Genomic DNA, 26,160 nt, shown 5'->3' with positions numbered 1-26,160 from the left:
TGCATCTATTAAGAATAAGCAATTCACTGTAAACAGCCAGACTGAGTCTCTGAGTTCAGTGTAGAGAAAGAAAAGGCAGGTTAAACCTGTCTTGCTCGACAGTGTCTGTTACTGTATTACTGCTCTCACCTTCTTCAGCTGCCCACTCTTGGTCCCCAGGAAGACCACACTGTGTCCATTGTAGATGTAGGAGGTGACAGAGGTCAGCCTGTCCCTGCTCTCAGTGTACACCGTCTGACCCGACACCAGTTGGGAACCACCCAGGGGCTGGTTTATGTCCAGGCCGCAGAAGTGATCATCAATGGGAACAGGCTGCATGGATATAAGGAAGGATGGAGATGTTGGTGTGTGTGTGTGTGGGGGGGGGGGGGTGGATGAAAAATGCATTGAGAGTATGAAGGCAGAGAGGTGTTTTTGAGAAGATGTGGGGAAGAAAACATGAGTAGAGGTGAAAGGGAGGGAGGGATAGAAAAGGGGAGAGAGTGAAAGGAAGGAGGAATGAGTATGACAGATATAAGGAGGGAAGGTAGGTAACGAGAGAGAGGGCAGCGTGAGTATGAGCCAGAAAAATGACAGAGATCACTCTAGACATATGCGACTGTAAGAGGAGAACTCAAACTGACTTCTGGTAAGTGTAGCATGCAATAAGTGCACAGTTTCCAGGGTTAAAAATGGTTACTTCAAAAGGGTTTGGGCTGCTGCGTTTATCAACAAGCCTTGGAGCAGGCAAATTTGCGGAGTAGACTAATTGCTGATGGCAAACACGAGAAACACTGTATTTTGCGCCCGTTTCTGTGATTTTTTTAGATCGCTTGATCTGACATCACACAAACACACAGCACAAGAGATGTCAGATTTTGATTAAGCATCAAAGAAAGCAGCATGCTAAGCAGTCCTGTTAGATCTACTAACATGCACCTTACACCTTTGCTAATTACACGTCACTCTGTGTATAAATCTACCTTTTTAGGGCAGCTAATTTCTTATTTCACATCCCCTACTTCTATTGCACATATTAGTCCTAGTCTGTGCTTTTTCTTTCATCAAGTGATGTGCCTGAGCTTCACTGAACGTTGAGGTGAACTTCATATATCAGTTCTCATTTTCTTTCTGGCAAGTATGTGAGCATTCAGCTCTTCTCTTTTGAACCCGCCATAAATGCCATACGCTTACATCATGTTAATATTTGTTCTAACAGTTGCTTTCTGTGGATTGCTTGCAAATTGCCAGTCTGAAATATTGTTGCTGAATTTTTAATGTCATATCTATTATTGGAAAGGAGCATCAGAAAATATACAGGATTCATCTGTTGGACAGACATTCAAGGTCCCCAGAAGATAAATCCTACTTTAGTGATGCCCTGATTTTGCTTTTTAGTGAAATGTCTCGACAACTATTAGATGGATTGCCATCAGATGTCTGGGCGGCTGTGGCTCAGGAGGTAGAGCCTGTTAATCGGAAGCTCGGCGGTTCAATCCCCGGCTCCTCCAGGCTGCAAGTGTCCTTGATACTGAACCCCGAATTGTATAACTGTGTTTTAAAGTTAGTTTCTGTTTGAGCACTTGGGCTCAGTGTGTGAATGGTGAATGCGAGGTAGTGTAAAAGCGCTTTGAGTGGTCAAAAAAGACTAGAAAGGCGTTTTACAAATATGGAGCAGCTCCAGCATTTACATTTACATGTCATATCGTCTCAGGTTGAATTGTAATTACTACCAACTACCTGCAGAACATTACATTACATCTGCCTCAGCTGTGCTTTATGTTTATTGCAAATTGTCAGATGTCAGAACACTCTAAAATGCGATGGTGAACATAGTAAACATTATACCTGTTATATAAATGCATGTTAGAATTTACATAGTAAGCATATTAACATGATGAAATTAGCATTCAGCCTAAAGCACCACTGTGACCTCAGAAGCCTCACAGAGTGGCTAGCATGGCTGTAGACTATTTTGTCTAATATAATTGACAGTTTGTAAAATTGGCATTTTTTAACATGCCTTTGTAACTATTTACAGTAACAAGTAACATGTGTCAGTATAGCAACATAACAAAACCACATTGTCATGTTTAAGTATTTGTTATTATTACTATTAATTATTTTAAGAAAGGCACATTAAAATCTTGACACTTGACAATCTTGACAAAGAAAATCGTTGCATCTGTAGACACAATTGGCTGTTGATCTTCCACTGAGTAATTAGTCATGTAACCAAAGAACAACTTTATCTATGACATCTTATCATAATTGAACCCCTGCAGTCCATTTTAGACATAAAGACCTTTGGTTAACTGCTCTATGAGAGTTAATTATTGCATTATTATGTGTCTATGTCAGTTCGTTTTCCGAATAACATTACATCTTATTTATTTGATGGCATGGTGGAATCAAAGTACATGTTTGGAACCGCTAGAGCTATTGATGTGATGAATATCATTGTTTTCATGGTTTGCTTTCAGCTTGTTCCCATGAAAGACACTCATTATGTAGAATTATAGCTTTTACAAAGGCACAGACTTGGACATTTACAAGAAAGCCCTTTTCTCAAGATCAAGAACAGGTCTCGGAGGGTTCAAATACTGCTGACAGCGACAAGAGTAGAGGGAGTGAGATGGTGGGGAGGGGGGCAAACTCCTCTGATTAGCATTGTGGAATTAATCTCCTCCAGCTCTTCTGCTTTCATGGGATCTGGAAAACCTGAATGCCGTCTTCAGTACAGTTTTGGCCACCTGCCTATCAGCTATTTAGGCTGCAATCATGGTTGTGGATCATCAAAAAGCCAACTTTCAGTAAATCTATATCAATGCTGCTCACTACCATGTGGGCTTCACGGTTGGTCTAAACATGTTTGTGTTATACTGTTGAAAGCAAAATCAATCCACCTACCGCTTTGGTGCACTGCACATCCTTTCCCAGCAGCCAGTGCAGCTCCAGGTTTCCCTCTCCCTGATAGCAGGTCTGCAGCCGCTCCTTAATGCGCGTGTTAATGTCTTGGATGGTGAAAACGCAGAGAGCGGAGTGATCTGGAGGGTCGTGGCACTGCTTCTGTCCCTTGGAGAACACGGCAAAGAGCACGTCGTCCTGGGCACTGATGTTGAGCGACTTTGCCAGAACCCTTCCAGCCTTGGACAGGTAAGCTGCCTGCAGCAGACGGTACTCCTCACCTCTGTGTATGCACCCCACAGGAAGTGACACATATGAGTGGAACTTCTTGTCACCTTTGCAGAGGCGGATAATGCGAGAGGTGTAAAACAGGTCGCCTGGGGAGCCGCCAGCGGGCATCCCATTCTCAGGCGTCTCTGGCTGGACGGTCATGAAGTAGACGAAGCTGCCACTGGCAAAGCCATAGATGTAGTAGATGTCAAAGTGTGGGACAAGAGCCAACGTATCTGAAGGGATTTTAATGAGAGAGGAAACAAAGTCAGTGTGAAGCTCATAGTCCAGCATGGCAGAGGATTCTGGGTCACGAGGCAGCTTGCGGCTGGAGATGGTTGGGAAGTAGTCCTGTTTGCCTCCAACTGCCGTGCCTATGTACAGAGTCGCATCCTGACCCTGCGAGGGCACAACAACCCCATACATCGTCCCTGTCTGGTTGTCACTGGACAGGTAGTGTTCTTTCTTGTGCGTAGGCTCCACAAGGATGAACAAATCATCCAGCCTCATCAGCTTGCAGACGCCCTGGTAGAGACTGCCGCAGGCCAGCAGCCGGTTGTGAGAGTAGTCGATAAGTAACAGTTTGTTAACGTTGTCAGTAGAGGCAAGAGGCTCAGAACAGGGCTGGACAATCAGTGGAGGATAACATGCTTTGTTGTCATACTCTGGCCCTGTATCATGGGACACCAGGAGGGTGAGATTAGCTGACAACTTGTAGATTCGGTTGACAGCTCCAACGTAGAGAGCCCCCGTAGACTGATGCACAGTCAGGTGGTTCAGCGACCAATCCTTCCTCTCTGACTGGAAGGTGTTCAGAGTCTGTCCAACAGTTGTCTTTTGATTCACAGAGATTAGAGTCAATAGCCACAGTGCCAGGGGCCATGTCATGACCTTAAGAGGATTGTGACCTTTAGTGAGGCCACAGTAAGTCCATCCTTCATCTAAGCACGTTCCCATCCCCACAGGGCTCCGAAAAATACCGAGCTCAGATAAAACACCTGGGATCTTGTGTCAGCAAGGAGCAGGATTGTGCTGAAAAAGATGAACTGAGGTGCTGTCTTGTGATCTTCACATATTTCTGAAAGAGAAAAGAGAGATATTTGTTTGAAACTCAAAAGATCCTTGATTCTTTGAGAGTGAAAAACTGCTTTCAGTATCATTAGACACTTAGAAACCTAGAAATGTATGTGCTTGTTTTCCCCTCAATCTCTGCTTAGTCAGACACATGAGACATCAAAGAAACAAGTAATCATTTGTTCAAACTGTCTCCTCATATTTACTAGCCCGAGAGATGGTCCAATATTCCCCCTATCAACAGGGGGGCTCATTATATTCGTCTCTCTGTAAGAGAGAACAAACTGTGGTCTATTACTTGAACAAATTCTGCCACACTGTAGCTGTGCCTTCCCCCTGTTTGGGTGGCTAATTAAATGATCCAAATGTATTAATTATGTGTCCATATTTTGGGCTCCTTGTTTTCCTTTCTCCCCTCTGCCTTGTTCGTCTAAATGGTTGAATCCAGGAGGAATTAATCACTCTCCACTGCGGCCGACATTCCTAAATTAATCAGGTTTTTTCCAGGGATGGCAGGGAGTCATTAGAGATTCAGAGCCAGGCAGCATCAACCCTCACACTTCCCTGTTTAATTTCATTAGCATATTTTATGTTGATATTTCACATTAAACAATGTCCCTCAAACACATGATGGAGGATGGATGAGTTAGACAAAGGATGTTTGATGTGTTGACTGTTTTTTTTCTCCTTGTGATAACTATTATGTTTTGGTTTGATGCAAGGTGTTTCTCATACAGCTGAGAGAAAATAAGCTAATTTGGAACAAAAAACATGTTTTTATCTCAAAATAAAGACAGATGTTTAGTGAAGGCAAAACAAGCATCATAGATAAAGTGGTTTTCACATATGGCGTTACTTCATCCAAGTCCATTAATGGACTAATAAAACTGCCTGCATAGGAGGACGGGACATAAATTAAGACACCTACATCACCCTAAATCCTGTCTGTGGGCCACCAGAGGCTTCTCCAATCTCCCCGTTTGTCCTCTACATTACCAAATCAACAGCCCCTTCACACTCTTCTTATAATACTTTTTTATCATTCAAAACTCTTCAGTGAAATGGCACTAATTTTTCCTCTAAAGATATCTTGGGCTTTAGATCAAAGGCAACTGTCTTTTTGGCTGGAGCTAACGTAAACAGGGTGTTTTCTCAGTGAGACTTCCTGGTATAAGTAAAGGTTAAATGGAGACAGCCATGTCAGATCCTAATGTGGGGGTCATGATATGGTGGGTGCTCTCCATTGGCTGACTAACAGGATGTCCGGCTGAGTTGAGCGGTAGCCAGGGATAGAGCGGATGGACTGACACTGAGCTGGCTGGGCCGACTCCAGCTCCACTGCAGCATCTCCTGTCCATCTGTCCTCGCCACGCTCACACCAGGGGAGAAGTCACTCAAGTGTCTCGACCTACTCTGCTCAATTTGGCAGGCTCCGTGTGAGCAACTCTGCCAGTAATTGGCCACCAAAAAGCAACATCTGTCACACGTTGTATAGCTGATTTTCAAGATGAAGTTCTATGTTTGCTTTTCTTTATTTGTCAGTCCTATGCGAATCAACCTTAGTCACATTCTGCTTAGCTCTATCTTTATCTCTCTCTGCTTAAAATGTTAGATCACAGAAGCTTCTTCATTTCTCTTTTTTTCATTTCTTTTCTGACTGGACACAAAAACTGTGTTTGCTTTTATTAGTTCTCAGAAAGCTTAGATTTGGCAGGACATGTTGGCTCTAATATTTACAGCTTCTTTATTTTGGGCAAAATGTGTGTGTGTCCAGCAAATTCCTTCTGAAAATCCCTCAAATCATCTGCTTTGCAAGCTGATGAGTCCCTGAACCCGTTTCTGTGTTGATGTAACCACGATTTCATTTTTCCTTTTCATGTGAAAACCCGATGAAAAGACTATTCAGGCATTTTGAAATGTTTCAGAGGAAGGAGTGACAGTCCCTTATTTTGGCAGCCTCTGTGTACACTAAAATATAAACTCTTTGCAGCATTCACATGTTTGTTTTCAGTAAATCAAATTGTCCAGTGGTCAGCGGAAACCTTTACCTTTGCAAACTTTTCTTCTAAATCTTTCTCCTGCTCTGCCTTTGATGTAGGCTTTTTAGTGTGAAAGGGGATGGTGGAATGGGATGTAATGCATTAAAGAGCTATTTGTAAGTGGGCGGGTTAGATCACAAAAATCTGACTCAATCCTTTGTGCATGTTCTTGAGCTGCCACAAAAAGGAGCAGAAAAGTGATTTTGTGTTTACCAGTTCAACTAAGGCTGTCTCTACTTTGTGACATTCAACAGAATCCCATTACTTCAGATTTCGCTTGTTCAAATCACACTGCAAACCTCCAGGTGAAGACATGCAATGTAATTCACACTGTAATCAGAACCTCAAACGCTGTCCTTTTCTCAACTAGAAATAACTAATAAGACAACGCTCTTGAGGTCCGGCAGCAAATAGCAGACCAAATGATATTTGCGAAGCCAGGTTTGAGTCTGGCATGACCTTAAACAACAGACACCAGCAGTGCCACCCAGAGGTTAATCAGTGTTGAGAGTGTCCAGTCAAACCCTCAGAGGAATTACTGAACAGGGAGGAAAAACAAGAAGAGAAAAGAGGAAGTGCTGGTGGCAAAGGGAGCCAGGCAGGCATGCAGGCAAGCAGCTTCCTCATCGTTTCATCCATTTCTGTTCTTCGGCTTTGGTCACGTCTAAGGCGTGCAGTCATGCTGCTCAGTGTTTACCCTGGATTATAGAGACAACTCTTTGCCCTGCGCAGTCCTCCCTGCTGAATTCCCCGCCTCACCACTCAGACACGCTCCAGCCCAGACGTGACTCATTCACACTCACACACAGGAACATAGTTTGCTGAGGCCTCTGGGGACGCAAGCTCTCAGCGGGCACCAATCACAGCGCAGAGGAGGGAGAAGGCAGCCGCTTGTGCTCCACAAACACGACCCTTTGACCTGGATTGAGATCTGTGGAACCAAATTCATCCTTTGGGTTCAGCTTTTATTGGGGTGAAAGCTGTCATAGCTTCTGTAGCGCCCTGTTAGGCATGATTCATGGGACAGAAGGGATGGTTAGCTTTTTTCTATCTCGTTTGTTTGACCCATCTGCCATCAGGGATGAACTAAAATGTTCACAGGGCATATTTCTTTGTTAGGCTGCTCATGTGCATCATTTTCACTGCTCTCTCAAGTTTCATACCATGAAGATGTGTTTCGTCAGTGATTAACAAACAGGTCAGCAAACATTTTTCTTGGTGGTAAAAATCATAAATTGTAGTAAGTTTACTGAAATTCAAATTAGCTGTCGTGAATAATTCAGTATTCTTGAAGCATTCACATTTGAAGGATATTACATTGTCAAACACCAGCAATAAGATGACTCAACAGGGTCTTGTCACTTAAAAGACATAGACACAGATTTAGCATGAAAAGCATAGTGTTCAAGTTTAACTTGTTTACTTTTTGGATTATATATTTGTGTGAGATTGGGAACACTGTCAACAGACTGTGACATGATCTTTCTAAAGGTCAGAAGAAACATCTCTGTTCTCACACTTAGTCAACAATGGGAGTCATTGTCACTGGCATCTGTTGTTTTTTGTGGCCTAGATTTATAAGGCGGCCCAAAAGCAATAAGAGTATAAGACCACGGGGGCGGCAAAGCATCTGAACTACGATAATCATAACAGCTTCTGTCCTTTTGATTACAAGTCAGCTTGCCCGAAACACCCATTGTTTTTTTGTGTTTGAAAGTTGAAGACAGGGCTGCTAATGGAAGTTGAAAGTAGAGTATAAAAAGTTTTCACTGCAGCGCAGGCTGGTAATGTACTGTACAATGTTTGCACTTAGAGTATATACAGTAAAGTCACATGGCCTGATGGGGTACTTTTATCTGGGGTTTTCAGCAAATACGCATGGACGACTCATTGGGGGTAGGGCCAGCATTGTACACATTACACATGAATGAGCTGGGAGGGCGCCAGCCGCAACATAACTTGACTTGGAAATGAATAAATGAAGGCAATTAGTAGATCTGTTTACAATGTTGTGGAGACAGAAGTAGGTCAAACGTGGCAGAGACAGTAGGGAGGAGGGAGACAGCAAGCCAGAGCCAGAGGCTGTCGCTGGTACCTACAGAGATGAGTCGAGGAATTAGGACATGAAAATGCCGTCTTTATTAAAGATGACTTATAAATGAATGTCATATTGAATCACAAGGGACCGGTGGGGTTTAATAGGAAAAGAAATGTTTTGTGATCAGTCCACCGTGTTTTATCTGTAGCAGCGTTGTGGAGGGGCAGCCCAGGGCAATTGGCTCCGCCGCGTAAGGCCCTTTCACAGAAACACAGACTCGAGCCTCAGAGGGGATGATGTGTAGCGTGAATGCTCACACTGCAGATACCCACAGGATATCTCCACTTTGATGCCACGCAGTGAAATTTCGTGGCAGTTGGCCTGTGGTTAATTTTCATCATGTTCTACAATGTAAATTCAAAGAGCAGTGTTTCCCCCCGACATTTCTCTCAGTCAGGGGGAAACCATCTTACAACCAATATAGTAGAGCATACTATTTAGATTAATGATTCTAACACTTTGTGATGCTGGTATTCTCTGGAAACAAGTGTAAATTGCTGTAAATTCATTTAGTTTTGTTGGCAGCTCTTCCAGCATGTCTGTGGGACCCAACATAATTTTATATTAACAAAAACAAACCATAATTGCCTTCTTTCCATTCTTGTTGTGTAGTTTATTGGTCAGCGCTGATATTGGACGCTTTAGGACTCTCCAGCCAGCCACTAATCTTGATGGTAGAGCAGCGGAAGATGTCTGCAGGGAACAGTAAAACAGCACTATGTCATCACAACGTGCTCTGCTCTTAATAACTACAGGATGCTGCGAGGGACCTGGGCAGAGGCAAATGTGACATGGGGGACCAATTCCAACACATCACGACAACACAGTCAGCAGCCTCCTCTGCAATGCATGCCATTATCTTGCTGTATGCATTATACATGCAGATACAGTACTATATCTGAAATTGCTGTTAAGAGCAGGGACCAGATGAAGGGCACTGCCGCCACAGTCAGATTTAGCCATGCATGCCTTTCTCCTCCCTTCCTTCTTCTCAGCTCTGTCTCCTCTTCCATAAATCTCATTGTCGGTCTTCCCTGGTTAATGGTGACCCCAAGCAGGCTCCTCTCGACTGCCAAAGCCCTCGTGTTGCATATATGATGAGCGTAGAGGGGAAAGTCAAAGTGACCTCCAGCACTGTGATGAAAACCCATGCAGCTCGAGTGCAATAGAGGGTCTTCTATAATTCAGCGACTGCAGAAGAAGACAGAGCAAGCTGCGTTTTCTTTGGAACCACACAGCATGTGTGTGTGAGCTGTGCTGCAGCAACTGCCCAGCACCCCTCATCCTCAACGTCGCTTAAGTGCAAGAAGAAGAACAAGGGGTAAACAGAGCAGTCCGACCGGGCCTCAGAGTGATCTGTGGACAGGGCAGCTGAGGGGAATAGGAAATGAGGGTGGCGAAGCTGTGTGAGCTCTACTCTAGCCCAGTACAGAACACCTCGCCAGTTGTGTTTTTGTACCGTAAGAGCACTTTTTACTCTCATTTTTTATATGGCTTAATAACTACCAGCCTGATATTCAGCCCCTAGCATGGCTGTAACTGTATTGTCTGTTCCCATCTTCTGATTTTCAGTCTTTTTTTGTTTGAGTTGACATTGGTCTTTCTGTAGAACAAAGCTATATTTCTGCTTAGACTGATGCAGTTACAGATGTGCTGGGCTATATTGCTATTGCATGCATAAATCATGGAGACCTGACAGGGAAAATACATTACATTTGGCAGACACCGGACCCCAGCGAGCGTATGAATGAGAACACTAATCAAACACAGTGATCCATGTGCATCCATGTGAAGCTGTGAAGCACATATGTCCGTAATTCCCACACCACTGCACATAGAAATCAAAGAACTTATTCCAAAGAAGCCTGTATGTTTCCTCGGCTTTCTCCCTCTTTGCCCATATGGCTGCATGGGGTGGAAGATGCCAAGGTTGGAGGTAGCTGGCATGAATAATTACGATCAAAGAAATTACAATGCAAAAGGAACAGCTGCTACCTCTACTGCTGACAAATCACTGTGAGCATAAGGAGGCAGCAATAGACTGCGAGTGAGGAAGAGAGAAACAGGAAAGAGGAGGAGAGATGGTGCATGTTCTAGTATTTGACAACTTTCCCTCTAAGTATCTGCTACTCCAAAACCCATTTAACATTTAATCCGCAGTGCAAATAAGGCCTTTGGTGGCCATTCACCCAAAAGCTGAACAAATACAAGCATCTGCCTAGATTATCTCAGTCTGTCTCCATGGTTGGCCCATCCCGGCTTGTCCCTAATTCTAACCTACTCTGAAACTCTATCCTGTCTCCTAAGTCTCTGAATGAGATTTTTTGCATAGAAATTTTCTCAAAATAGAAATAGCCTGGTTAAAAGTACAGTCCCTGAGTGGGCCAGAGGTCTACCAGGACTGCAAACACAGGTGAATTTCACTCAAATAGAAAATCACCGAAAGGCAAATGGGGGACAGACTGTTGAAATCTTTTTTTCATGAAAACTCCTTAAGGGATAGCACACACTGGGGAAAATAGTAAGGAATTTACAGCGAATACAATAATCCTCAAATTAATATTGCATTCTCCAAGTCTATTAAGTTAGTTCTATCCCACCTAGTTTGTGGCTGCCAAGGGCTAAACACTACTGTAGCAATCTCCGATGTTGTCCAGGTGTCCTGGGCTTCAGGGACGTTATAGATAACTGATGACTTACTTTCTTTCTAAGACCAGCCCAAGCAACTCATTCAGCAGGTGTTCGCTTGCCAAATGGTGGCATTAAGATTTAACATTCAGTTCAGTGGTGTGCTCCTTCTGTAATTCAGTTCATTTGGTTTAAAACAGGTGCTTTTGGTTTGAAACAAGTTTTTTCTTTATCGATAACCTGAAACTTTCATAAATTCTACAGCTAATTTAATCATGACATAAGGAATCTCTGTCTGTCTGTCTGTCTCTTTCTTCTTGACTGTATGTCTACCCTTAGAATTTCTTGACTTCACACTTGGCGGGTGTCGAATTTGGCCAAATGGTGGCGCTAAAACTATGAATGTTTGTTTTTGGCCTTACTTTTAAAACTAAAATCTCAAAAACAAAATTGAATCCAGACAAATATATCCATAAAAGCCACGCCCTTTTGTGTCTAGATTGATTTTGCTACTTCTCATACAAATTTTGATCTATCGTCACTAAATTTGGTAGAGAACATGGAGCCAAGCTGAACAAAAAGTCAGTTTTTCAGATTTATTTATATTCCATACAGTCTTGCTATAGCTGGCCCTCAAAGTTTGCTCGAATACTGTGGGGCAGGGCTTATATTACAAAAATGTAATCTTTTCTGTGCTATTACAACCACATTTAGTGAATACATATAAATATGTCTGAATGACTATGACAGATTTGATGCCATTTGACCAATAGGTGGTGCTGTAGCAGCAACATTTACATTTACATGTAGGGCATTTAGCTTTTGTCCAAAGCGACTTACAGTAAGTACATTTGTCAGAAGAAAGTGAAAAGCAATAGATTGTTGTCGGTAGAGTAAGAATGTCAATAGAACAAGTTGCAAATACTCATAATTGCTAGGTTAGCCATTGCTGGTAGACAGCAAAGATAGTTAGGCTAAGATGCTACACAGTCCTACTATTTTTAAGAGCCCAGATGTGCAAACATACAACATGTAACTATAAAGGAAGGAATCTCTCTGTCTGTATGTATGTGTGTATGACTGTCCTTTGCATATCACGAGAAACATTCATCTGATCGACTTCGCACTTAGGCAGGCGTATTGCTGAGGACCCAAGGGAGTGCAGTGTCAAGTGTCAAGTCGATCGGCTGGACTGTTCTCTAGAATGCTGCAAGCAGCACTTCCTGGGGCCAAGCAATCCAGCCAGTTCCAAACAGACACGTGCTCCGAGCAGGCACTGCACTAGTTCTTCAAAATGGTTAAATTTCAGCAATATGCAGATCCACTGTTCTAGGAAAAGTAAACAGTTTTTATGGGCGAATACCCAAAACTGCGCTTCATGTTCTTTTCTCAGGTTTTATGTGAAAGGGCCAGTGAATGTGGAGGTTATTCAAAAAGACACTGATGTTATTATTTAATGGGAATTTCTCCTACTTCTAATGACATGCCATAAAGAAAGTAATTTCATTTTCTAGAAATGGAAAACTATTTGAGTTGGAGGCATTTGTTGAAATGGAGGGAAATAGAAGGTTTTAAGTGATAGATTTGCCATGGTTCAACTACATTAACTACCAATTTCCATACATTTTCCATGTCATATAACACATTTTCCATGGCCAGTATTTGCATTAATATTTCTATATTAAATTGTCACATTTTAATTGATAGCTAATTTCAATGTTTCAGACTTCTATTTCTTAGTTCCTTCAGCATGTAATGTATGAAATAAAAAATTAAGCTTTTAAAGGCTGGCACTATGCAAACCTGACATGAACCACTGGTAGTTTAGCATTTATCATTGTGCTTCACTAAAGTTGGGGGACTTGCAAGAGACATATTTTTAAAGAGGCAAAGATATCATGACTTTCTGTCCCTAACTCGTCAACACTAGATCCTACATTTCACACAATGCAACTTGATAATATCTTTTGTTAGACCTTCCCTCCTTTATGTTAAAATCTGTAATCTCCAAGTCCAACCTGAGATAACCTTGATCACTGGGGCTATTTTCTCAGACTTTCAATGATGTTTCAAAAACATTATTAAACTGTTTTCATGAGCTGACTGGTACTTCTCATGATGAGTAAACTAAACCTTGTGTAAAATCACTAGAGTGCCCCTTTAAGAAAAAAGAGAGATTACAAACTCTTCAAATTTGAAAAAGTCATGTGTCAATATTTTCCAAGAAAAAAACAAAAAACACTTGACTTCCTTCAACTTTACCGGGGGAGGGTTTATGACCATATGCTGTCTGCTTACACCAGTGCCAGAGAAAATCATGCAAAACACACACATCAGCAAAGTTATTGCACTGTTTGTATCAACAACGGTGTGACAATCTGGAGGCAATGCGCCATATTGCAAGACTGCCATCACTGCACGCTGAGCGCTGCCAAAGCTGCCATCTGGCAGGTGAGTTGCACGCTTTCCACTTGTACCTCTCCTCCCTTTCATTTCTCTCCTTCACTGTTTGTCAGCATCTCTCTTTCTCTCTCTTTCTCTCTTTAGTCCTGTCTTAAGTCTTTCTTTCTCCCGCTACCTATGTCTTTCCAACTCATAATATTCTTTCAACCCCTCTATCATCCCTATTCTCCACCTTTATCTACCTGTACATCCACCTCCCTCCAGGCCTGGATCACACAGTGAAACAAGAGGAAGCGTGAAGTTTGAAAGGGGGGTTGAAGGAGAGAAAAGACTGAGGACAACAGCACATCCATCGTCCCTCTCCGTTTCTTATTTTCTCCCTTCACTGTCGGTTTCATATCACTCTGCTCCTTTTATCATTTCCTCTCCTTCTGTCTAATGTATATATGACACACTAAATGTAAATGCAAACGTGTACATACGCGCACACACACACACATAGTACATGCACGCACGCAAACACTAACACAGGCCCAATACGCAAACACTAAGGGCTCCCATTCTTCCCCTTTCCTCGGGCTGTCGCATCTGAACAGTCGTGTTTAATCAGTGTCTCTGTGGGCAACGGGGGTAGCAGTGGGGGGGGTTGGAGGTGGGGGGTCTCCAGCTATGGGTTGTAGCAGTGAGCTGCTGTGCACTCACACACTGTGTAATTGTGTTACGTACACTAATTCAGCTTATGTACTATTGCAGCGACTGTGCCTTGCCTTTGCCCCTGACCCACATCGCGCACCCTGATAAATTACTCCAAAATCAATGTCATGGATTGAACTGGTGGTCATTTAAATCAAAAGCTGTTTTTAGCAGCTGTTTTATAGTTGTGTTGCTGATTTCTTCTTCTACAGTATAGCGCATTAATCTCTGTAGAAGTCTGAGATAACACTTAACTCATGGTTTGTGGGTAAATGTGACAGAGACAGATGTTCTAAATTACTTCTCCCACACTGATCTGGCGTGGCCTCCAGGGTCAAAGGACTCCAAATGATGCAGTTTCACCTGCAGTCCCTCTACACTGACAAATACCATTACAAAAACTGGTAAAAATGCAACAGTCAGCTAATTGAAATCAATAAACAATTCAATGGAAACCCATTTTTTGTGCTTCATTTTGTTGGACTTGTCCTGTTTTTATTAGATCTACTGTGGATCAGTCTGACTATATGATCTTAAAGGGCGAGAAAATTAGAAAAAAAATTTGTCTCTTAACCCAAGTAGTGTCTAACCATTAAATTATATATATTATAATATCTTGCTCTGTAACTTCAGTCGCTGCCTAAAAACAACAGGTGAAAATTTGTTTGTGGCCCTCAAAGCACTGAAAAATGACATTTGAAAACCTCAACAGAAACTCATCGTTCTAGAAACCAGGTTACACTGATCCACAGACCTCAGATTTCATCAAAATTATTTCTTTAAAAGTAGTTCCAGCCAAACTGATAACAGTAAGGTCTGTGGAAATCTCCACAGTTGTTTTTCAAATGTCATACAAACGAAAATTGTCATTCAAACATGCCACTTCGTTGTGTTGGTGTGGAAGCAGAAATCCATCCATCCATCCATCCATCGTCAACTGCTTATCCTGCGTAAAGGGTCACGGGGGGGCTCGAGTCAATCCCAAGCTTACATCGGGCGAAAGGCAGGGTACACCCTGGACAGGTCGCCAGTCCATCGCAGGGCCACATGTAGACAAACAACCACTCACACTCACATTCACACCTAAGGACAATTTTTAGAGACTGGAAGCAGAAATATCAGAGGCAAATATCTTGAAGCCATAGCATTTAAAACCAAAAGTATCTTCATGGCTAGAAACCACAAGGAGTAAGGGGGGAAATATGTCTTTTTGTATTAGGTTAAACTGACCCTTTAAAAACAGGTTTACTTAGGAGTTTAGTTTGATAAACCCTCAACTATATTGCTAACATTCCTTAGATGAACAGCAATAATTACAACCCAAACCTCAGCTTCATTTATTGCTGTCAAACACAGCAAGAGAGAGAGAGAGAGAACTAATATGAAGATTCATTTAAATTCTAAAATTAGCAGGCAACTGATAAAGTACCAGCGCATGACTGGCATGAACATGGCAAAAGAGAAGCCAATCTTTCTCTCTCTCTCACGCTCTCTCTCTCCATGAGAGGCTTTACCCACTCTGGGGGGGCCAGGAGAATAAAAGCTAGTCCAACTGGCCGGTCAGATAAGCCGTACCAGAAAGAGCATAGACAGAGAAGAGGGGTTCATCTGGTTTGCATGAGGGGTGCCCTCCACCGCCGTCCTCACCCCCTCTACTACTAAACACACACACAGACGGGGGGCTCGCACAAAGATTCACTTGGTCAACAGCATTGTTGAGGTTGGCACTGCTACAGCTGTGTGTGCGCTTTAGTTCTTTCAGGCTCAGGCTCCATCTCAGCGCCTGCCCAGACTTATCAGCGTCCCAGTGGCTTCTGCTCTGCCCAGGCTGCCAAGGCTGCACGAGCTCCGGCTGCAGAAGGCAGGGCAGCAGTGGAGGACTGACTATCTCTAGGCTAATCCAGAATTATCCACTGAAGAGTTCCGGAAAAAATCAGCACAAGCAGGCTGCTATAGAAGGCTTTGTCTAAAGTAGAGTGAAATCTTCTGATAATGCAATCATTTGCACCAAACCTACACAGTGCTCTGCCTCCTGTCTGCCTCTGGGGTACTATGGCCGAGGCATTTACAGTTGCTCTGTCTTCAGAGCATCAGTCCACATTTGTTAGTTGTTACAGGTGGCCAGCAAAGAAATTATTTCATAATTTGTTCATGCAACATTTTATATTATTCCTCCATTCAGAGTGCACAATGTCACTGGAGGTGTTTCTCTGCCTCCCAGGCACATAAAGTCTATCCAACTTTACCCTTCTGCACACTGTTGGGCTGCACTACAGGCTGCTGTTCAGTAAAGGATGGACTACTCACCTTGAAATAAGAAGAGACTCATTCATGAATAGAGCAGATCCAGTTATTTAGCTGGGATTTTGGTGGGAGCGTCCTGCCTCTCAGTCAGTCGGTGAATGTGTTTGGACGCAAAATGCAGCGAGATAAACTGGTAATTTATTCTACGCGCTAACCCTAACCCTAACGCACAGCCGGCAAAGTCATCTGTACAGCAGCGAGCATCTCTCCGTCAGCCGCTGAGAGGGAGCCGGTATCAAGTCACCCTCCCGCCTCTTTCAGGGATTGATCATGTTCTGTAACAGGCTGGCGCACAACCTCTCTCTCTCTCTCTCTCTCTCTCTCTCTCTCGGTGTGGATGCCGGTGATACATGAAGTCACCCATCAGTTCACTTGCATCTCACGTACAGTGTGCGCTTTTAGACCCAACCTCCGTCGCGTCATCCTTTGGCACAACTTGCAATACATTTTATGTCTTTTAGGTCTTTTTATGTAATTTAATACATGTAGCTAATATAGGTTCAACAGAAATATGTGTATCATTCAAATATAGCTGTATATATATAAAAAGCTGCCTATGTTATCACCAGCGCACAGGATGAAGATAATGGCAGTGTCTAAAATTGGTCTATTTGTCAAATGATTGCTATCTTGTATCCACACATCCTCTGAAGTAAATGTAAAATGTGCTTTGGAAGAATGTTGAAGGACATTATGTTACAGCTGCTAACTTGCTAGTCAGGCCCATTCACCCAGACTGACTTTAAGTAAGGGAAGTAAGTAATGTAACCATTAACACATTTTATGGTGAATTCATGTGGGTTTAATTTCCATTCAGAAGTCCAGATAAATGCACAACAGCTTGCAACCTATGTGTCCTTTGAAATACTGCCATCTGTAGGCTGAATGATGTAACCACACATCTTCCTTACACAAAGCTGTGATACAGGGCCTTTGTTTTACTGGGGAAGTCTCATTATTAGGTTGTGTTTTCTTTTTGCTTCAGGTAAACGTTCACAACACGTGTGGCTACGACTACTGAGTAAGAGGATGTATTGTATGACGCTTGGATACCCCTGCCTTTGAAGGAAATTTACTGCACACACATAGCCAGCCAACAATGTGTCCACATGAAACTCACTACTCACTACTACCGCAGAACTGCTTACATTGCTGAAAAGCTCAGCAGGCACTTCTGACAGTTTTCCTGGTGCTGATGGGGGGGTGGAGGGGGTCCACACATGGTCCTTCGGCCAGCTGTCTGCCCCTCATTATCTGTCGTTTGGTGGATTGGAGATGAGTTAGAGATGTCAGACAGCCTACCTGTTAGGGTCTAGCAGCTCTGGGTGGCCGACGCACTCCCTCAGGGCTGACCAGATGGCTGCTACTCCTCACTGGCCCCACGTCAGGTGTTGGGGCTCATGAGTCCTTGTCACACACACACAAACACATACTGTAAAGCAAAAATACACAAGTCTGCAGACATGCAAACACATATGCAAACATACACTCGAGGCAGGCACATTCACTGTGCTGGAAATAGGTATGCAGATGCACACAGGGCTGCAGGGAAACTGCAGTTTCAGTTGAGGGAAAATAAAAAATAGAAATATTCACAACAGCTTTCCCAGGACGTGTATTGAATAGGCTTTGTAAGATGTGTGATGATTTTGCTTTTTAAATTCATTTGCAGTATAATTGTTGGAATACAATATATATATATATATATATATATATATCAATGATGCACAGCTTGCTGTTTTATCATTTTGATCATTTTGGTCAAGGCAGTGATGTAGACTGTTAGTGGAGCTGGGTTGCAGAAGATTGTTATGTTCACTCCACAGGTTTGAATTTCTCACCTGTCTAACTCATGGGCAACTGCAGTTGTGAATTAGTTTTTTGAGCTGCAGTGCAAACTCGTGTTATTATTCCTTCAAGAGCTGCACTTGTATGTTCAAGACTCAGGAAAAAAAACTCACCAAGACGAAAAGCCACAGGTTAGCTGCTCAAATGGAGAACATCTCAATGACACTCCTGCAGATGCAGAAAACAGAACTGATTTCGTACTATAAATACCTCATTATATCATTGTAATTGAAATGTGTCTTTGAATTTGAATTTCCCATCAAACCTGTTACTTGTAGCAAAGACGATGTTGCTACTTGTATGTGTGGATTCTGCAACTATACAGGTAAAACTAACTGTTTTATTAGGGTATTTATATTCATGTTTAAGGCATAACTACTGACTTCAGCAGTTGTAGAGAGAAATTCACGCCTTTTACAACATCTACAAATGGCAACTCTAATATGATTAAGGTTTGAGAAATATCGGGATTATGGCAAATAAATTATTGTTAAACTATTGTTAGGGTTAGGTTCATTTTAGGCAAAGATTGTGGGTACAGTAAATAAAATGGCAAACATTAATTGCAGGTCTGTGATAAAACAAACTCCAGTCTCATTCGACCGGTCTCATACACCCCTGACATTCTTACTTTCTGCCTCACTACACAAAGAACGCACTAATTCCTGTTTTGCCTCTGAACGTTGGCATTGGATCAGGAGGTGGAGAATTGTAAAATAAGAACATAACTCCTAGGACACTGGGCTGTGGTTTATAGCTGTTTAATTTTCAAACCTTTATTTTGCCAGGGTGTTTTCCCCTAATGGGACACTTCCATGCTTTGTTTCAAGTTAAGTCAATTTTTATTACATTGCCAAATTTAATAACAATTTGCCTTAAAGGTCTTTACAATCCCATTCAACCTCTGTCCTTGGTAAGAACCAGAAACCATGCCAGAAACCTTAGTGTAGTCATGGACTCAGACCTTTTAGCAACCACGTTAAGACAATTACAAAGTCAGCCCACTATTACCTGAGGAATGTATCAAAGATTAAAGGACTTATGTCTCAGTAGGACAGCTGACAGCTGCAGCTGTTGCAGAACTCTGCTGCCAGAGTACTCACTAAGACCAAAAAAGTGGATCACATCAGTCCAGTTCTGAGGTCTTTACACTGGTTTCCTGTCTGTCAAATAATTGATTTCAATATACTACTGTTGGTTTATAAAGTACTGAATGGTTTAGGCCATTAAACATTGCTGATCTTCTGTTACATAATGAACCATCCAGACCTGTCACATCATCTGGGACAGGTCTGCTTTCTGTCCACAGATTCAGGTCTGCTGAAACTCTCAGTTCTTATAAATCAAGACTGAAGTCTTTTCTTTTTACCACTTCCTTTAATTAAATCAAATTTAAGGCTGTAGATTAATAATTTACGTTGCACTGTAACTTTTACTGTCCTGTTTTATCCTGTTTTTATTTCAATGTCTTTTTTATATTTTCCTAAGTTGGTTTTATGATTTATGTAAGTACTTTTAATTTCCCTCGTGACCCTGCACGCAGGATAAGCAGTTGACGATGTATGGATGGATGGATGGACTTTTAATTGCCTTGTTGTTGAAATGTGCTATACAAATACCTACCTTGCCTTGCCTTAGACCAACTTAGATATCTCAAGAAAACACAAGAGAAGAGGGATTCCTTTTCCAGGACAGACAGACATGCAATGTGTGTAGAATAGACAGAAGTAACATTCGTGAACACTGTACTCTAAAACTACACACTTCATTTTTGCCTTAATGTCACACCAGGGAGGCACTTCAGCTTGCCAGAGAGGCACCTAAATTGTTGAAATGCCTCGATTGATAGCTGGAGTGCTGCTATGAAATGAACTCTAACCCTAAATGAAATCCTAACTGTAATCTCGCACACAGTAGATATGTGTTCATTATGATTATTATGCTGTTGCTCCGGGCTTCTCCCATAGACAGGACGCAAGTGGAGCAGCTACCTAGATGCAATCTACTTCATGAAAATTACCATAACAACACAAAGCTGTGGAAGGAGGCAAAGGGAGGTGCATGCAAATGGAACAGCAATGAAAGAAGACCGCAGGCCCAATCAAGCTGTCATAACACACAAAATAATAACAACTGAAAGCCATTAAAACCTTTCACTCCAAACCGTTACACCTCACTGTGCAAAGAATAGGATTGAAAGGCCCTCATAACCCTCATTTTGCCTAAACAGTCACATATAAACACAAGGCTTTATCTGACTCACATCCATCATCTCCAGATTATAATGAGACATTCATCAAAAGGAGTCTTGTGCTGGAAAACAATTATCTGTCCCCACATCATTTGTTCCTGTTTGGACTTTTCATGAAAATTTTTCTTCTTTGTTTTCTATAGTAACATTTTTAGACATGTTTTCCATCCAAAAGAAATGTAACAAATGAGCTTGGGGGTGAGTGCCACTGACAGGCTGGGAAAGTTAAAAAGCACTGAGAGACAGTCTTTTCATGAGATTTGCTGGCATTAATAAAGATATAGAATTTTGCCAGCCTTGTCCTTTAAGTAACACTAAAACATTACCTGGATTAGATAGATGTTTAAAATATATCTGGGGGAAAAGTGTGGTCAGTTTAAACAAGGGTTTTTGTTAACTTCCAACTCCACATGTATAATTTCCAAATATGTTATATAACAGAAAATGGTCTTAGATCCTATAAATATGAAATATGAAACACCATTAACTTCATTAAATTAATACAATTAACACTCAACTGTACTATGACTACTTCTACATTGAGAGACAGCGTACAGAAAAAAATGATGTAGTTACCTATAAGGTACCTGAACTGCAGATTTATGTGATGTAACAAGAGAAACTGTCATGATATCTGCCAGACAGACTGTGTAAACAGTCAAAATCCAATGCTCGCCAACAGCCACTCTGGTAGCTGCTACAGACCCCAAAGGTCTACCCTCAAGCTCTCACACTTCTATATAACACTTTAAACAAAACAAATCTACTGTCAGCTTCACAAAGCTGCTGTTTATTTGGTCATAGCAGGGTTGAAAAATGTTGAAAAGGTAACAAAACCTAAAGTGCAATGAATCATTTACTTAACCCCTTCCCCCGAACAACAATTCTCCAATCATAGCTTAGCAACCATAATTAGGCAGGTGTGTCGAGCTTTGGATGTCTCCACATGCTGAAGCCATGGATGTATTAAGAGAGCTGAATACAATGCTGCCAGTGGCCAGTGTTGTGTTGTTAACGGTGAACTGAACATGCAATGAACATGAACAGGAGTGTTCTCCCACACGTACTGCGCTGGACAAGTGTTCTGTGACAGATTCTGTGTCTAAACCCAAACCACAATCTGATCATGAACAAATCATTAACAAAGGTTAAGACCACAACCACAAAGGTCAAAATTACAGCATTTTGTAAAGGAAAAAACTTTACTAAAAATTTACATGTGTTTCATTTTAATCTGCCAGTGGCCTCTTGCAGTACTGCAGTGTAAAAATCTTTTTCCCTTTTCACCTGTAAAACGTTTGACAAGACAACTAGAACTTAACCAACTTCAGTTGTAATATAAATCTTTAAATCATGAAAGATTTATAGTTGTAAAACTTTCCCAGAGCCTAGAAAGGTAATTTTGTGGGCTGAGCAGGGACGTCTGAATAGAACACGTGCATTGGGCCGCACAACCAGACAGCAAACCAGCAATTGTTTAATCAAGTGCCTCATAATACACCAATCAACCATAATTATGACCATGATTATATGGTACACTATTATGACCACCTGCCTAATATTGTGTTTGTCCCCATTTTGCCGCCAAAACAGCTCTGACCCATCGGGGCATGGACTCAACTGTGTATGCCCAACAGTAACTCGTTGGCTTGAACTACACAAGCCAGCCACATGCATCAATGAGCCTTGGCCGCTCTGTTGTAGGTTCACAGCTTTTCCTTTCTTAGACCACTTTTGATAGGTACTGACCACGGCAGAGTGTTTTGGAGAAGCTCTGAGCCAGTCGTCTAGCCATCACAATTTGGCCCTTATCAAAGTTGCTCAAATTCGTCCTGCTTCTAACACGTCAACTTTGAGGACAAAATGTTCACTTGCTGCCTAATATATCCCACCCGCTGACAGGTGCCATGGTAATGAGATAATCAGTGTTATTCACTTCACCTGTCAGTGGTCATAATATTATGGCTGATCCATGGCCAAAAATAAGAGCAGTATTTGGAATTTTAAAAGTTTGAAGGGCGGGGCTTAGCTACTGAAATCCCTCAACTAGTTTTACATTCAGAGAAAGCCAAACGATCGGGACCAGGCTTCCAGAGCTGCTACACGTTTCTCTCATGATGTTCCTGTGTTCCAAGATGGTAAAGCCCCTGTTTGCATAAACCTGTAAAAGAGAGGTTAGATGAAAGCCAAAGTTAACCAGAACCTTGTAATTTTACCCACTATCTCCATATTGCCATTATTTCTAAAACTATCTTCTAATAATAATAAAATACACTAGAAAGCTGAAAAATGTGACACATGCAGAAGTAATGAAGTGATTAGTGATTACTTACCTGACAAGTAATGACTCATATAGAATCATCTGTGTTTGTATAACTATTAGTTCTGATTTTTCAAACAAAATCAGCCTAGCTCTTTTTTATTTCCCGTGGGAAATATTCTTGAGAATACAAGCACTGATGCTTCCACTTAATCTCATTATATCAATTTCCTTGTTCAGCAACACTTACTTGATACATTTAGATTAACAATAAATTATTTTATTCATAATACATCCTCTAAATTTACACTCCAGCAATATGCAAACACACAAGCATCAATTCATTTATACATACACAGAGAGAGTTTCAGGATTATTGGCTTTTTGTTTGTTATTTTGGTCAATGCTTTGGCTTTTCCCTGTGGAAAAAAAACTGATCACAGAAGAAAAATGTTTTTCTAACACTCTTAAAAAAGGACAAGGAGAAAAGGTATATGAAAAGTTAGTCAGACATGATGGTTTAAAACGCTGACCAGGGTCGACTTCAGAGGGTCTTTATTCATTGATTACAGGTGCTGGTAATATAATTAGAATATCATCAAAAAGTTGATTTATTTCAGTAATTCCATTCAAAAAGTGAAACTTGGATATTATATTCATTCATTACACACAGACTGATATATTTCAAATTTCATTTAATTGTGACAATTAAAACTGACAACTAGTGAAAATCCCAAATTCAGTATCTCCGAAAATTAGAATATTACTTAAGATCAATACAAAAAAGGGATTTTTAGAAATGTTGGCCAAAGTATGAACATGAAAAGTATGAGCATGTACAGCACTCAATACTTAGTTGGGGCTCCTTTTGCCTGAATTACTGTAGCAATGCGGCGTGACATGGAGTCAATCAGTCTGTCGCACTGCTCAGGTGTTATGAGAGCCCACGTTGCTCTGATAGTGGCCTTCAGCTCTTCTGCATTGTTGGGTCTGGCGTATCACATCTTCCTCTTCACAATACCCCATAGATTTTCTATAGGGTTAAGGTCAGGCCAGTTTGCTGGCCAATTAAGAACATTGATACCATGGTCCTTAAACCAGGTACTGGTAGCTTTGGCACTGTGTGCAGGTGCCAAGTCCTGTTGGAAAATGAAATCTGCATCTCCATAAAGTTGGTCAGCAGCAGGAAGCATGAAGTGCTCTAAAACTTCCTGGTAGACGGCTGCGTTGACCTTGGACCTCAGAAAACACAGTGGACCAACACCAGCAGATGACATTACACCCCAAACCATCACTGACAGTGGAAACTTTACACTGGACTTCAAGCAACGTGGATTCTGTGCCTCTCCTCTCTTCCTCCAGACTCTGGAACCTTGATTTCCAAAGGAAAAGCAAAATTTAATTTCATCAGAGAACATAACTTTGGACCACCCAGCAGCAGTCCAGTCCTTTTTGTGTCTTTAGCCCAGGCGAGAAGCTTCTGACAGTGTCTTGTTCAAGAGTGGCTTGACACAAGGAATGCGACAGCTGAAACCCATGTCTTGCATACGTCTGTGCGTGGTGGTTCTTGAAGCACTGACTCCAGCTGCAGTCCATTCCTTGTGAATCTCCCCCACATTTTTGAATGGGTTTTGTTTCACAATCCTCTCCAGGGTGTGGTTATCCCTATTGCTTGTACACTTTTTCTACCACATCTTTTCCTTGCCTTCGCCTCTCTGTTAATGTGCTTGGACACAGAGCTCTGTGAACAGCCAGCCTCTTTAGCAATGACCTTTTGTGACTTGCCCTCCTTGTGCAAGGTGTCAATGGTCGTCTTTTGGACAGCTGTCAAGTGAGCAGTCTTCCCCATGATTGTGTAGCCTACAGAACTAGACTGAGAGACCATTTAAAGGTCTTTTGAGTTAATTAGCTGATTAGAGTGTGGCACCAGGTGTCTTCAATATTGAACCTTTTCACAATATTCTAATTTTCTGAGATACTGATTTGGTGGTTTTCATTAGTTGTTATAATTATCAAAATTAAAAGGAATGAACACTTAAAATATATCAGTCTGTGTGGAATGAATGTATACATTATACAAGTTTCACTTTTTGAATGGAATTACTGAAATAAATAAACTTTTTGATGATATTCTAATTATATGACCAGCACCTGTATACCTGGTGTTCTTTATATACGGTACTCCAGAAGTAAACATTACACATTCCTTTAAATAACAGCAAGTTAAATTACAGTGTAAACATTTTGTACATACAGAGTAGAAAAGAAACAATAGAAAGTACAACGCATAAAAGGGTAACAACATTCCATTTGTATTGTTTTCTGTTCTAGTATTTGGTAATGGACTGTAGGAATAAGTAGTAATGCTTCAGTCCACATCCACCGCTTACTTTTTAATTACCTTGAAATAGAGGTGAACAAAGGACTGCATTTCTTCATACCCCAGACTTACACTGTTATAAAGCAGCTTTTTTATACTTTTTCAGTGATTTGTCTTGATGGTACTGTTTTGTCAAAAAAAGGTTCATAGCTACAACCATAAAGTCGATTCAAGTCAAGTAGTAGCCGTGATTAAATAAATATGACATAATGAAAAGTAAGAAGTAAAAAAAAGTTTTAAGAAATGACTTAGGATACTCTATGTTTAAATACTACTAAAAACAACATTTATCAAACATGGTTGGGTGGTCAAACTGATATTATCTTTTAGTATTGGAGTTTAGCAGTGAAATGGATGAGGGTATGAAAGAGTGTTTATATCTGTTGGTTTTAGCTTGTGGGTATTTAAAGCAGGAACCTACGAAGGCAAATTAGGATCACTGTAATTAAAAAATAAAATTACAGAGCCGGGGGAGGTGGGAAATATTTGTGAAAAAACTCCAAATTTCCAGGATTGAAGTGGTAAATTTACGAGAACTGTATTTTTATATTTTCTGAGATTAACGTCAGAAATTTACAAGATAAAAACTCAGAAAATAATAAGTCCCACTACCTAACTAAAAGCAGGGTATGCAGATGTTAATAACAACATCCTTCACATGTAAGCTACTTTCACCAACCAGTACTACGAGATACTAACTTCTGTTCAAAGATCAACATGTTAAAGTCAATACACATAATCCTTGGCATTTGTCACATTTAATTCCAGAAAGGCTGCTTGACACCATTTTAAGAAATTATCTATGACATGACCATGAGAAATTTTATTTTTTTTAAATTAATTTAAATTTTATCCTCGTTCAGCAGGCTCACTATAGCCACATCATCTGCAAACTTCAAAATATGATGTCATTAGTGGACAAGAAGTGAGGAGAGAAGACACAGCCAAAAAAAAGTCCCACCAAGCACGAGGTTGTTATCCGCCTTAGTCACTATCATCATGTGTTCTTCCCTTGTATTAGTCCTG

General features: G+C 41.3%; 1 protein-coding gene across 3 annotated transcripts in view; it reads right to left on the bottom strand.

Moving 5' to 3' along the window:
• Positions 1 to 21,267, bottom strand: part of LOC119886299 (plexin-A2-like) — a 79,843-nt gene extending 58,576 nt beyond the window's left edge. Inside the window, exons 1-5 of one of the 3 annotated variants that reach the window (XM_038696945.1) lie at positions 21,071 to 21,267; positions 18,357 to 18,411; positions 17,698 to 17,802; positions 2,890 to 4,234; positions 130 to 312 (exon numbers count right to left, since the gene is read on the bottom strand). In XM_038696945.1, coding sequence (XP_038552873.1) covers positions 130 to 312; positions 2,890 to 4,113 — 1,407 coding nt within the window. In that variant the 5' untranslated portion in view covers positions 4,114 to 4,234; positions 17,698 to 17,802; positions 18,357 to 18,411; positions 21,071 to 21,267. Of the gene's footprint in view, positions 1 to 129; positions 313 to 2,889; positions 4,235 to 8,946; positions 9,061 to 16,398; positions 16,682 to 17,697; positions 17,803 to 18,356; positions 18,412 to 21,070 lie in introns of those variants that run through there. The other 2 variants (XM_038696946.1, XM_038696947.1) reach the window with 2 other exon arrangements.
• Between the last annotated feature and the right edge of the window lie 4,893 nt (positions 21,268 to 26,160).

Source organism: Micropterus salmoides, unplaced genomic scaffold (genome assembly GCF_014851395.1).
Source record: "Micropterus salmoides isolate LMB-PRFRI ecotype aquatic unplaced genomic scaffold, ASM1485139v1 Ms_hic_scaffold_4, whole genome shotgun sequence".
Taxonomy (NCBI): Eukaryota; Metazoa; Chordata; class Actinopteri; order Centrarchiformes; family Centrarchidae; genus Micropterus; species Micropterus salmoides.
Note: the sequence above shows the minus strand (reverse complement) of the source record. Positions and strands in the feature narration are given on the sequence as shown.